The sequence below is a fragment of the Bombus impatiens genome, unplaced genomic scaffold (genome assembly GCF_000188095.3).
Source record: "Bombus impatiens unplaced genomic scaffold, BIMP_2.2 scf_2326, whole genome shotgun sequence".
NCBI lineage: Eukaryota > Metazoa > Arthropoda > Insecta > Hymenoptera > Apidae > Bombus > Bombus impatiens.
The window spans coordinates 85,880-96,283 of NT_178745.1; the positions used below are offsets into that span (position 1 = coordinate 85,880).

Consider the following 10,404-nt stretch of genomic DNA (forward strand, 5'->3'; position numbering starts at 1 on the left):
CTCAATACGCGGGTGCACGCGCGAGCTGTGTGCAGACACAGGCGAGACGCGGCAGACACGCGCGTGTACACACGGCCGCGATATCCCATATCGTTCCGCTCGGGCACAGAAACCCAACCCCCCGGCGAGGAGAGGATGCTTTCGAAGCTCGCGCCTCTCGGCCAGACTGTCATTTCGATCCCGAAAGAGACTCAGCGGTTCTCAGCGAGTTGAATTCGCCCCACCACCACAGATGAGTTGAAATAAAAAAAAAAAAAAAAAAAAAAAAAAAGAAACCGGTAGGATAAATAGAAGCCTGAACATTTCACAGGTCAATAAACTTTCACGCGTCGAAAGGGTCGATTATTGGATGAAAAGGGGTCGATTGAGCGTTAGAAAGACTAGATTACTTACTGCCCTCTTCCTGATTCTCCGGTGGCGGTATCAAAGAATCGAAGCTGACACTTTCGTGGAACTCGACACCGAGGATCAAAGCGACTTTCAGCAAGATACACTGAAGTTGGCGGATACTGATGTGATCTATAGATCCAGCGCAGAATTTCCCAAAGAATTTCTTCGCTCCTAGGCCACGAAGATCTTGAATAACAAAGGGCCAAAGGTGAAGGACGTTGTTTCTGGACATTCGATCTCTTTTTTCCACAACGACAACCTTGGCACCTAACAGCTGGGCTTCTATCGCCGAGCGAAGTCCACACGGACCTCCTCCGATGATCAAAACCTGAACAATTAAACATCCCTTGTTATTCCAATTTCCTGAAAGTAAAACATCGAGCGAAATATCGGAAGACATTGCAAAGTTTCTCTTCCTCTTTTCAAACGGAGATTATCATAATTATTCTTTTTTTAACGGTTGAAATTTTTGTTCTTTTTTCGATGGCTTGAAAATTATGCTGGTGTTTTAATTTCTATACGTTATTTATTTATTGTATTCCAATACAAGTATATCGTTCCTTTTCTTTCATAGTTAATTCGATCATTAGCTTTATCCTCTCTCGCGATACGTTTCTATCGCTCGAAAAACTATAACAGATTTCTTACGATAGTAAATGCGGAAGAGCGTTTCACGGCTTAGTGGAAATATCTGGCCAAAATCAATTCAAAGTGGTACAATTTTTTTTAATCTTTACCTCTTCTCGTGTATCGAAGTACGTTAAGCGAAGCTCATTACCGAGCAACGCTATCGATAGCGTTTCGTATCACGAACGCACGTAGTAATTTGAAAAGCACGGACAAGTGGAATTATTTGAAAATGATTAATTAAATTGATCCAATAAATATAGAAACGTACTTGGATCGTTTGATCACGCCTTTAGTCATCTTAAGTTAGTCTCGATAGATATCGTTTCAGATGAATGAAGTTTTTCCAAAAAACAGTCGTCACGCCATAATATTAAAAACAGCAAGATACAACGAAATTAAGGATAGAAACGAAAGAGATTGACGAAATCGGATATAAAATATTGTCGGTACACTTACTCTTGTATTCGGGCATGCTTTGCCACGATTGTAACATTTGTGATTGGCTCTCTGATCAAATTTTTTCCATAGAGCTTGCGCCTTCCACGATCGCAACTTTTGTCTCAATTTTGGATAAAATTGATTGATCGTATTTGGTCTGATCTTGAGTAATTCGCAGAGATGCCGAAAATGTCCAAGAATGGATTTTAAGGTAGTGGCATTACAAAACAAATCGAACTCTTCGTTGGCTTTCGCCACCTCTGTCGAGTTCATTGTTTGCTTTCGACCCTGCTGATGCTCCATTACCTGCAACAAATTGATACTTGTTATAAATCTTGTTATACGACCGGCGTAAGCGAAAGCGTCATAAACACTGCAACTACTAATACAAGTTGCTTCGTGTATCAGGTAAATTAACCTTCTCGTATCTACGGATAAGATAACCGTGGCGGCGCAATGTCGTCCATAGATTCGGGAAAAAATCGATCTGTAAGATATCTCTTTGGCTAAATCGAAGAGACACGTATCTGGCTTTTGCCGAATATTACGTAACATTACACGTTTCAAAAATATATTTGTCTTAAACGTCGGACAAAAGTCAGCCTGAAAGGTATCTTTCTAAATCTAAATAAATCTGAGGACACATCGGAGATTACAACGCGACTTTTAAAATTCATTTTTCGAAACGCGTTTTCCTTTTATGAATTCTTGTATATCGAAGTACAAAGGTATCTGCAAATTTCTGTCGCTTTGTTTGCTCAGATCTATCGTATAATTTTGATAGACGTCGTAGAGACGCCGTTGTGTTCGCCAAAATTTCATTCAAAGTCTCAACGAGACGCAGCGAAACTTTCAAAGACGAGTCTTTCCTATTAAAACGTTCGTTAGATCGTTCGAGCAGTTTCTTTCGTTTCACCGTATAATTTTGATAGACGTCGTAGAGACGCCGTTGTGTTCGCCAAAATTTCATTCAAAGTCTCAACGAGACGCAGCGAAACTTTCAAAGACGAGTCTTTCCTATTAAAACGTTCGTTAGATCGTTCGAGCAGTTTCTTTCGTTTCACGAGGAAATAACAGACGCACGAGGGTTTTTCGTTTTATATTATTTCGTCGAATTACGTACGATCCATTTTCTTCTGCCGAGACGAACACCGCGACGTTTCACAGACTTGGTTTCACGTTTGAACGAAGGTGCGTTGTCGCAAACAACACGTTTGCGAAAGAAAGACACTCTCCAGGCGACCGAATAAAAGAACGTATGGCGAACAATCGAGTCGAACGTCGGATCTAATCGACGACTCGTTTAACTGCAAGATAACAGGAATTTCATTGCGGTATATAGAGTTTAGGTAGATGGAGATCTAACAAACGTAAAGTGTTGGTCCCATGAGAAATTCTATGGTACGTGGTGCGTCGCTTCGACTGGATCGTAACCCGAAGAAAACGACAGAGGAAAAGTAGGAAAAAGAAAGACGAGTCGTCGCGCGAGTGAATTGAAAGGATTATTTGTCGTATGGAAATGAAATATCCTGGTTGTAAACGGCGGCAAATTGCCATTTCTGACACGAAGAAAGCGTCGATCGAACTAGAAGCAATCGTAGGCGCAATTACAGCTGAATCGAGCATTAAGTCGAACAAACCGTGAAACGTATTTACGATGCTTCGCCTCGCAGCTGTGCCATCGCCATTCGCTTCTTCCATGCCATTTTGAAAAATAAACGCGAGAAAACGTATACACGCAACCCGCCTGTGGAAAGTCCTGACCTAAGCAACGTTAGGGCAAGTTACTGTGACTGAAAACGAAAAAACGAGAAGTGGAAAAAATAATAAACCGCGTTGCAGACTTCATTTTCGAGAAAGTCGCGTTTTTCAAGATTCACCAAATACGCGTGAATTTGTTCTTTTATTTTTTTTCGTTTTATATTATTTTCTCGAATTACGTACGATCTATTTTCTTCTGCCGAGATGAACACCGCGACGGTTCACAGACTTGGTTTCGCGTTTGTACGAAGGTACACTGTTGCAAACAACACGTTTGCGGAAGAAAGACACTTTCAGGACAACCCAATATATATATATAAAACTGACAATTGTCTTCGCGTTAACTGTTGTGGCGATTCTATTGGGTTGGCGACTAAGTGATTGCGGATTTTGTCAACACCACCTAATGACAAAATCCGCAATCACTCAGTCGCCAAGCCAATATTCGAACGAGGCAAATTTCACCGATAGAAATTCAATTTGACTAACAAAAGAATAATAAATTACCGATTTTTAGGATCTTGCGTGACGCTACCGTGGGGAGAGAACTCGTAACGCGGCTAGGTACCGTTTCGAACTATTCGTCCCGACGTTATTTCCACGACTTTAAAGGAACAGAGGCTGATTTAACCAGGAAAACTGCACATCCTTCGATGACTAACGCTAGGCGAAGTTGATACAAAGTTAATACGCAATAATTTCAATCGAATAATCGCACCCCACCAGCTATTCGCTCCTGATCGAGATTTATCGCCGATCGCTGGCAGTGGAAGGGAAAAGAAGCACGTAGAAATTCGTCGAATTTGCGATATAAATTACCTGGCACACGATGCTTCGTAATTAAATTCGTACAACGATAATTTACAGATTGCCCTGGATGGTAAAACGGAACGAACGCCGATTAACGATAAACAACGTGGATATTAAATAAATTTGCGAAACGAGCGTGCATGAAATAACGATACATAAAATTTCACGCGCAGCGTTAATGTGGCACAGAGAACGTTTCTTACGATCGCTATAATTCACCTAAATACCAGTGCATCTATCGATCGTATTTATTCCGTTCGATAGCTCGTTGCGGTTTCTTCTTCTGCGTCTCGCGATCCTTTTCCCTTCCTTTTTCCCCTGACGCAACACGAATTTATCCTGGAATTTTTCACCGCAGACGCGTTTTATTTTCGTATCGAATATTTTTGTCTCTCGAGCGTGGACAAGCGAAACGTCGCGTTGTTCAAAGGGAACAATGCTACACGCTGATTTCTTTCGTCCTGGGTTTAGGCGCTCGACTCGTCGCATTTCCACAAATTTTGCACGTACAGACGTTAGAATCTTTTTAGCTATCGGAGATATTAGACAAGTTTTAATCAAATCGTAGGAAATTGTTCGATTTCATAGAGACGATCGAATAGAATATCCGAATTACTTGTGAACTCCTTCTCACAGAGATTTCAATGTCTTTCGACATCTTCTCCAAGAATAATTTTCCATATTTCTTTTTTTTTCAGAATGATCTACGATATTTTGTTTCTTCGATTCTCGAAGGCTAACTTGAGCGAAATTTTACTTTATTCGAGTTTTGTTTGAACGTTACCATTTGCAATAACATTATCGCGCTGTTATTTACCTGTTAATTACTGCAACCATGGGAAATAATAAATTTTCTATTTTCAGCCGACGTCGAATACCGATGAAATATTAACTCGCCTTATTTATCTTCTTTATCGATTATTGCAATTTCATTCACAATAGCGCAAACGTGATTTCCTTCGACAGCAACGTTCAAAGATTAACGACATCGTATTAAATCTCTGCACCATCGTCGCGCATCTCGATACACGTTCGGACGATATTTACGAAGCGTACGCTGCGAATTTCAATTTATCCTACGTTTTATCGAATTTACAATAACGTGCTATCCGCGCCTCGCGTTCGAGTCGATACGTTTCGTAAAAACGCGTGCTCGTTTCAATGGAAAATGTGAGATATCGGTGGAAATATTGGCGCGATGTATGTCGTACGGATGACACCGGTGCTTTCAATCGATTCAAGATAAAAACGATTACGTAACACGATTTTCTCGTACCTAAGAACGTAAATTGTAGATCTTGTTACATTTAGCATGTTATCAGCGGGAGGATGGTTATTTCTAGGCTCGTTTCTAGGTACTCGCCGATAGGCTTAGCCTATGTGAGATAATAGAAAATCGATAGGAGCAGGTTTGCAGTTGCACGAGGCAGACGAAAGTAGCGTCACGTGCTTTGCGAACCAACGTTATGGAATTACCAATGATTTTTGACGTATCGATCATCGAATAATCCAATTGACGTAAAAGCTGAGTTATGTGTGCCCCTGTGATATGGCTATCACGTGTACTCGAAGTAAAACACGACGCATATCTTTGCCAAGAAAACCCTATCGTATCTTCAGCCGTACAAATTACTTGTTTGTCGTATAATAATCGTTTCTTTAATTAATCAGAAGATACGTAAATATTAATTTAACAGTCGGTTGTTCAAACAAATGCTATATTCACCGTTTAAGGAATTTCGCTGTTAAATAACAAAAATGAAAGGTCTAAACTAACGACCAAGAAAACCCTATCGTATCTTCAGCCGTCCAAATTACTTGTTTGTTGTATAATAATCGTTTCTTTAATTAATCAGAAGATACGTAAATATTAATTTAACAGTCGGTTGTTCAAACAAATACTATATTCGGCACTCAAGGAATTTCGCTGTTAAATAACGAAGATGAAAGGTCTAAATTAACGACCAAGAAAACCCTATCGTATCTTCAGCCGTCCAAATTACTTGTTTGTTGTATAATAATCGTTTCTTTAATTAATCAGAAGATACGTAAATATTAATTTAACAGTCGGTTGTTCAAACAAATACTATATTCGGCACTCAAGGAATTTCGCTGTTAAATAACGAAGATGAAAGGTCTAAATTAACGACCAAGAAAACCCTATCGTATCTTCAGCCGTCCAAATTACTTGTTTGTTGTATAATAATCGTTTCTTTAATTAATCAGAAGATACATAAATATTAATTTAACAGTCGGTTGTTCAAACAAATGCTATATTCACCGTTCAAGGAATTTCGCTGTTAAATAACGAAGATGAAAGGTCTAAACTAACGACCAAGAAAACTCTATCGTATCTTCAGCCGTCCAAATTACTTGTTTGTTGTATAATAATCGTTTCTTTAATTAATCAGAAGATACGTAAATATTAATTTAACAGTCGGTTGTTCAAACAAATGCTATATTCACCGTTCAAGGAATTTCGCTGTTAAATAACGAAGATGAAAGATCTAAACTAACGAACTAGTTATTTGTTAATTTCAGTCAACTGTTGGAATAAATTCGTACATTGTTCGCCATTGGAAGAGTGTTATTATTAAATAAAGAAGATTTATAAAATCTGAAGTAACAAGCTATTCAATTTCCACATTTATACTCCTCGCCTTTTATTCGACGAATTTCATTGGTAATTCGGAATAGAAGAAAATGAATAATATCATCGAATCACAGGTGACTGGAAGAGTTTACGATTTGAGTTTTACGCCGTGCAATTTCAATTTGCACCGTGTATCGTGTCGTACCATCGTCGCACGAATCTTGGAACACACGATGCGAGCCAGCTACGCCTCAACCTTTTTTCCTACCTTTTTCCAATCGAACAGTTCTAACCACGTCCACGCAAAAGGATAACGGATATAAAGACAATTTTACGATTATCCTTTCGGAAGGACAATAGGCAATACTTCTATGTAAATATTCATATTCCGAAATTAAGGGACCTGCTATAAACTTCCTAAATCGTTTACAAACCTAACGGTAACAAATTTATCAGGATTGGAACAACGCAGAAGCATTTCACGGAAGAAAACTCCGCTTCTAATGGTAAACACGATCGAGGTTGGTGATGGAAAGAAAGAGAGAGAAAGAGAGAGACGAAACGACGAGAGGCGAGTAGGCAGATCTAGGCGAGGTGGTCGCCCCGGACCATCCTCGAGCCACTCGAAATGTCACGAGGTGCTGGCCGACATGCCTTCTGCGTGCCTTTCGACTCGACCATACAGATCATCGGTGCTCGTCTTCCGATAAGTGCGAGCTAAATACAGCGGGATGCCGAGAATCGTGGCGATGCGCTGGCGCCCGTATCAGCCACGGACTATGGCTGAAGAGAAAGAGGTGGTGAACGAGGAACAGGAGGAGAGATATTCGGTCACGCTCCGGTATTGATTTACGAATCAATTTAGAAACGACTTCCGCGATACGAGTCCCATAATTCATGCGGATTGGTCGGCTACGCCGTGCAGTTTCCAATGCGCTGCTGAAGACGCTGCAAACGGCCTACTAGCGTCAATGTTCCTCTAACTAAGCTTGTTCGAAGTTGTAACTAAAAACCGAGCAATAAAGCGATTAGAGGCGCCGCTATGTGCATACTGTTTGATATATCGCGTCATAGCGAGTTGTTTTTACGACGATCGTGTTAAACGAAGAATCGAAGGGTTTAAAAGTATAAACAGCATCGTTCGGGTTAGGTATAGTATCGATCATTGACGCGGAAGCTTGGGACGAAAGGAGGTTCTATCGTTCTTCCATGCTTTTTATCGATTGTCCTATGTTGTATATTTGAAGTCGAGTATTTGCTCGGATGTATTGAATGGAATCAAAGCCATCCGTCATTCATCGTCTAATTGACAAACGCCTCGCTATAGTTGCTAACGCTAGAGCTACCACAGCTGTCGAAACGGTTGGGTCTACAATTTTATCACCCTGTCAATCCTCGTTTAGGGATTATGGTTCCAGATGGACTGATAATATCAGAAATGCACAAAGTAAGACGAGGGAATTCTTTTTGTAAGAAAGTAGTAAATCGACAAATATACAAATATTCTATCAGACGTATATTTTAATATCGTTTCCGACGCTAGAGCTACCACAGCGGTCGTAATGGTTGGGTCTACAATTTTATCACCCTGTCAATCCTCGTTTAGGGATTATGGTTCCAGATGGACTGATAATATCAGAAATGCACAAAGTAAGACGAGGGAATTCTTTTTGTAAGAAAGTAGTAAATCGACAAATATACAAATATTCTATCAGACGTATATTTTAAAGAGCAGTCTTTTGTCTTAACTATCGGTAGTTCTAGCGCTGATATTGCTAGTTCATACGCGTTCAATATTTCGATTTACGTAGACTGACATTAACTTGAATTATAACGATTGTACAGGGTGGTTGGTAACTGGTGGTATAAGTGGAAAGGGGGTGATTCTACGAGAAAAAAGAAGTTTGAAGATATAAAATAAACATTTTTTTTTAATTTTTCCATCGAGACAACGATCTACAGTGAGATCCGTTATAACGAGACGCGATAAAATGCACGCGTACCGAGCGGAAATTCAAAGTCGATTTTCTCGAAAACAAAGCCTCAAACGAAAAATTTGTATTCTATACAAATTTTTATTCTATATTTTCGACTTCTTTTTTCGCGTAGAATCACCCCCTTTCCGTTTGTACCACCAGTTACCAACCACCCTGTATATAAATGTAGGTAGTTGTACGCGTAGTTAACACAGTTTAACTTAAGTTACGATTATGTTATGATCTGTTATGTATGCGTTTTTGTTTTTCGACAAGTTTTACGTCTACCGTTCTGGTTTAACGTGTATGCGTTCTTGTTTACGCGTAAGTTTTACGGTTACTGTTCCGTCTTATTTTGCGTGTGCAACTGAAAGCAAAGCTGGGAGGCAAATGGAAATAAAAAATTTGTCCATATAACGAACGTGTATCATATATGCGCTTATGTTCTCTCCTACGAAAAATAGTATGCAATGCGAAATACAGGTACAAATAGAAAAATATTCCTTCAAAAGTAGCTCTGGCGGGTGAATCAAATTAATGGCATACGTATATGGCTTCAAAGAAACTTATTACGATTCGTCACGCGGTTGTGAAGAAAAATTGATTTATTACATCATATACCACTTTTATGCTACTGCTGCTTCCGCGTGTTACGTACATATTATTCAAAATATCAATGTTACCGTACGATTCCTACTGCCATACATCCTTAAACACACACACACACACACACACAAATCAATAAAAAGTACAATTTCCCTGCTCCAGTATCCATAAAGAGCACCAAATACACATTTCCAAAACGTTCTTGTTGAACCAAAAGAGAAAAAGAAAAACGCAATTTTACCACGCAATTTAAAACGCTCGATGAAAAGAACGCGTCAGGTATATTACCTTACCTGCGCAACAAATCTCAACTACAAATACAGAAATCGAAAACCTCGATCCTCTCGCATTTCCCATCGCCTTTATCGGATTGAAAGAACAAAGACACCTCCGAGGATCTCTCTCGCGCGATGGAGGAACGTCTCCTGTATCTTTTCGCGGGTCAGCCGATAATTACGAGTTCGAGGCGTGGAATTTTATCTCTGTAGGCGGCAGCCAGCGCTAATTTCTCCACGGTGGCGTACAATGACTCGTTATGCACGGTCACGTCCTCGCGAACGATCGTAATATCGTGTGCCGCACCGCAGTCGATACACCCGATGCTCTTCCACACGGTTCTTTGAACTTACGACCTGATAACTTGCTGCTCCTGCCGCCAATGCCTTTGCCTCGTCGTCGTCCTCGTGCCACCGCGTATTCCGCATACGACAAACGGAAGCACGAGAACCTTCCCTATGGACGTTCTGCGGAGATCAAAGCGAAACTCTCGTCGTGATATCGACCGTCTCTAAAGCGATGCTTCGCTTCCTTTTTTCCTCTCCTTCTCTTGCTCCTTCTTTTTTCTTTTTTTTTTTTTTCTTCTTTTTTCGTAACGCACTTCGACGGTGGAAATAATTATTAAGGCTGTTTATTCGTGCTCGAACCTCGTTTCCTGGGGAAGGGGGAAGGAAAGGTATAATTAATCTGGAAGGTGAACGAACGTAAAGTGTACGTTCGATGAGACGTTATACTTCGTTCGAAATAAATGGCGCGTATAATAATTGTTTGGGATGCTTCCAATCGAATGAATTTTGACGAGTCGACGACGTTTGCGGAGTTTATCGAGAAGCGGATATTTTCTGGAGACGTTGATGGAAGATCGAGATTTGTGAAAGATTTGAATGGATAGAAATGTACACAACATGTGAAAATGTATATAAT

General features: G+C 40.1%; 1 protein-coding gene across 6 annotated transcripts in view; it reads right to left on the bottom strand.

The window, feature by feature from the left end:
• The window catches only part of LOC100744389 (F-actin-monooxygenase Mical), a 30,289-nt gene extending 20,266 nt beyond the window's left edge, over positions 1-10,023 (bottom strand). For 2 of the 6 annotated variants that reach the window (XM_012393275.3, XM_024372017.2), the window contains exons 1-3: positions 9,834-9,925; positions 1,477-1,764; positions 394-718 (exon numbers count right to left, since the gene is read on the bottom strand). In XM_012393275.3, coding sequence (XP_012248698.3) covers positions 394-718; positions 1,477-1,764; positions 9,834-9,908 — 688 coding nt within the window. In that variant the 5' untranslated portion in view covers positions 9,909-9,925. Of the gene's footprint in view, positions 1-393; positions 719-1,476; positions 1,765-9,833 lie in introns of all 6 variants that reach the window. The other 4 variants (XR_001102760.3, XM_012393277.3, XM_024372018.2 and 1 more) reach the window with 4 other exon arrangements.
• Between the last annotated feature and the right edge of the window lie 381 nt (positions 10,024-10,404).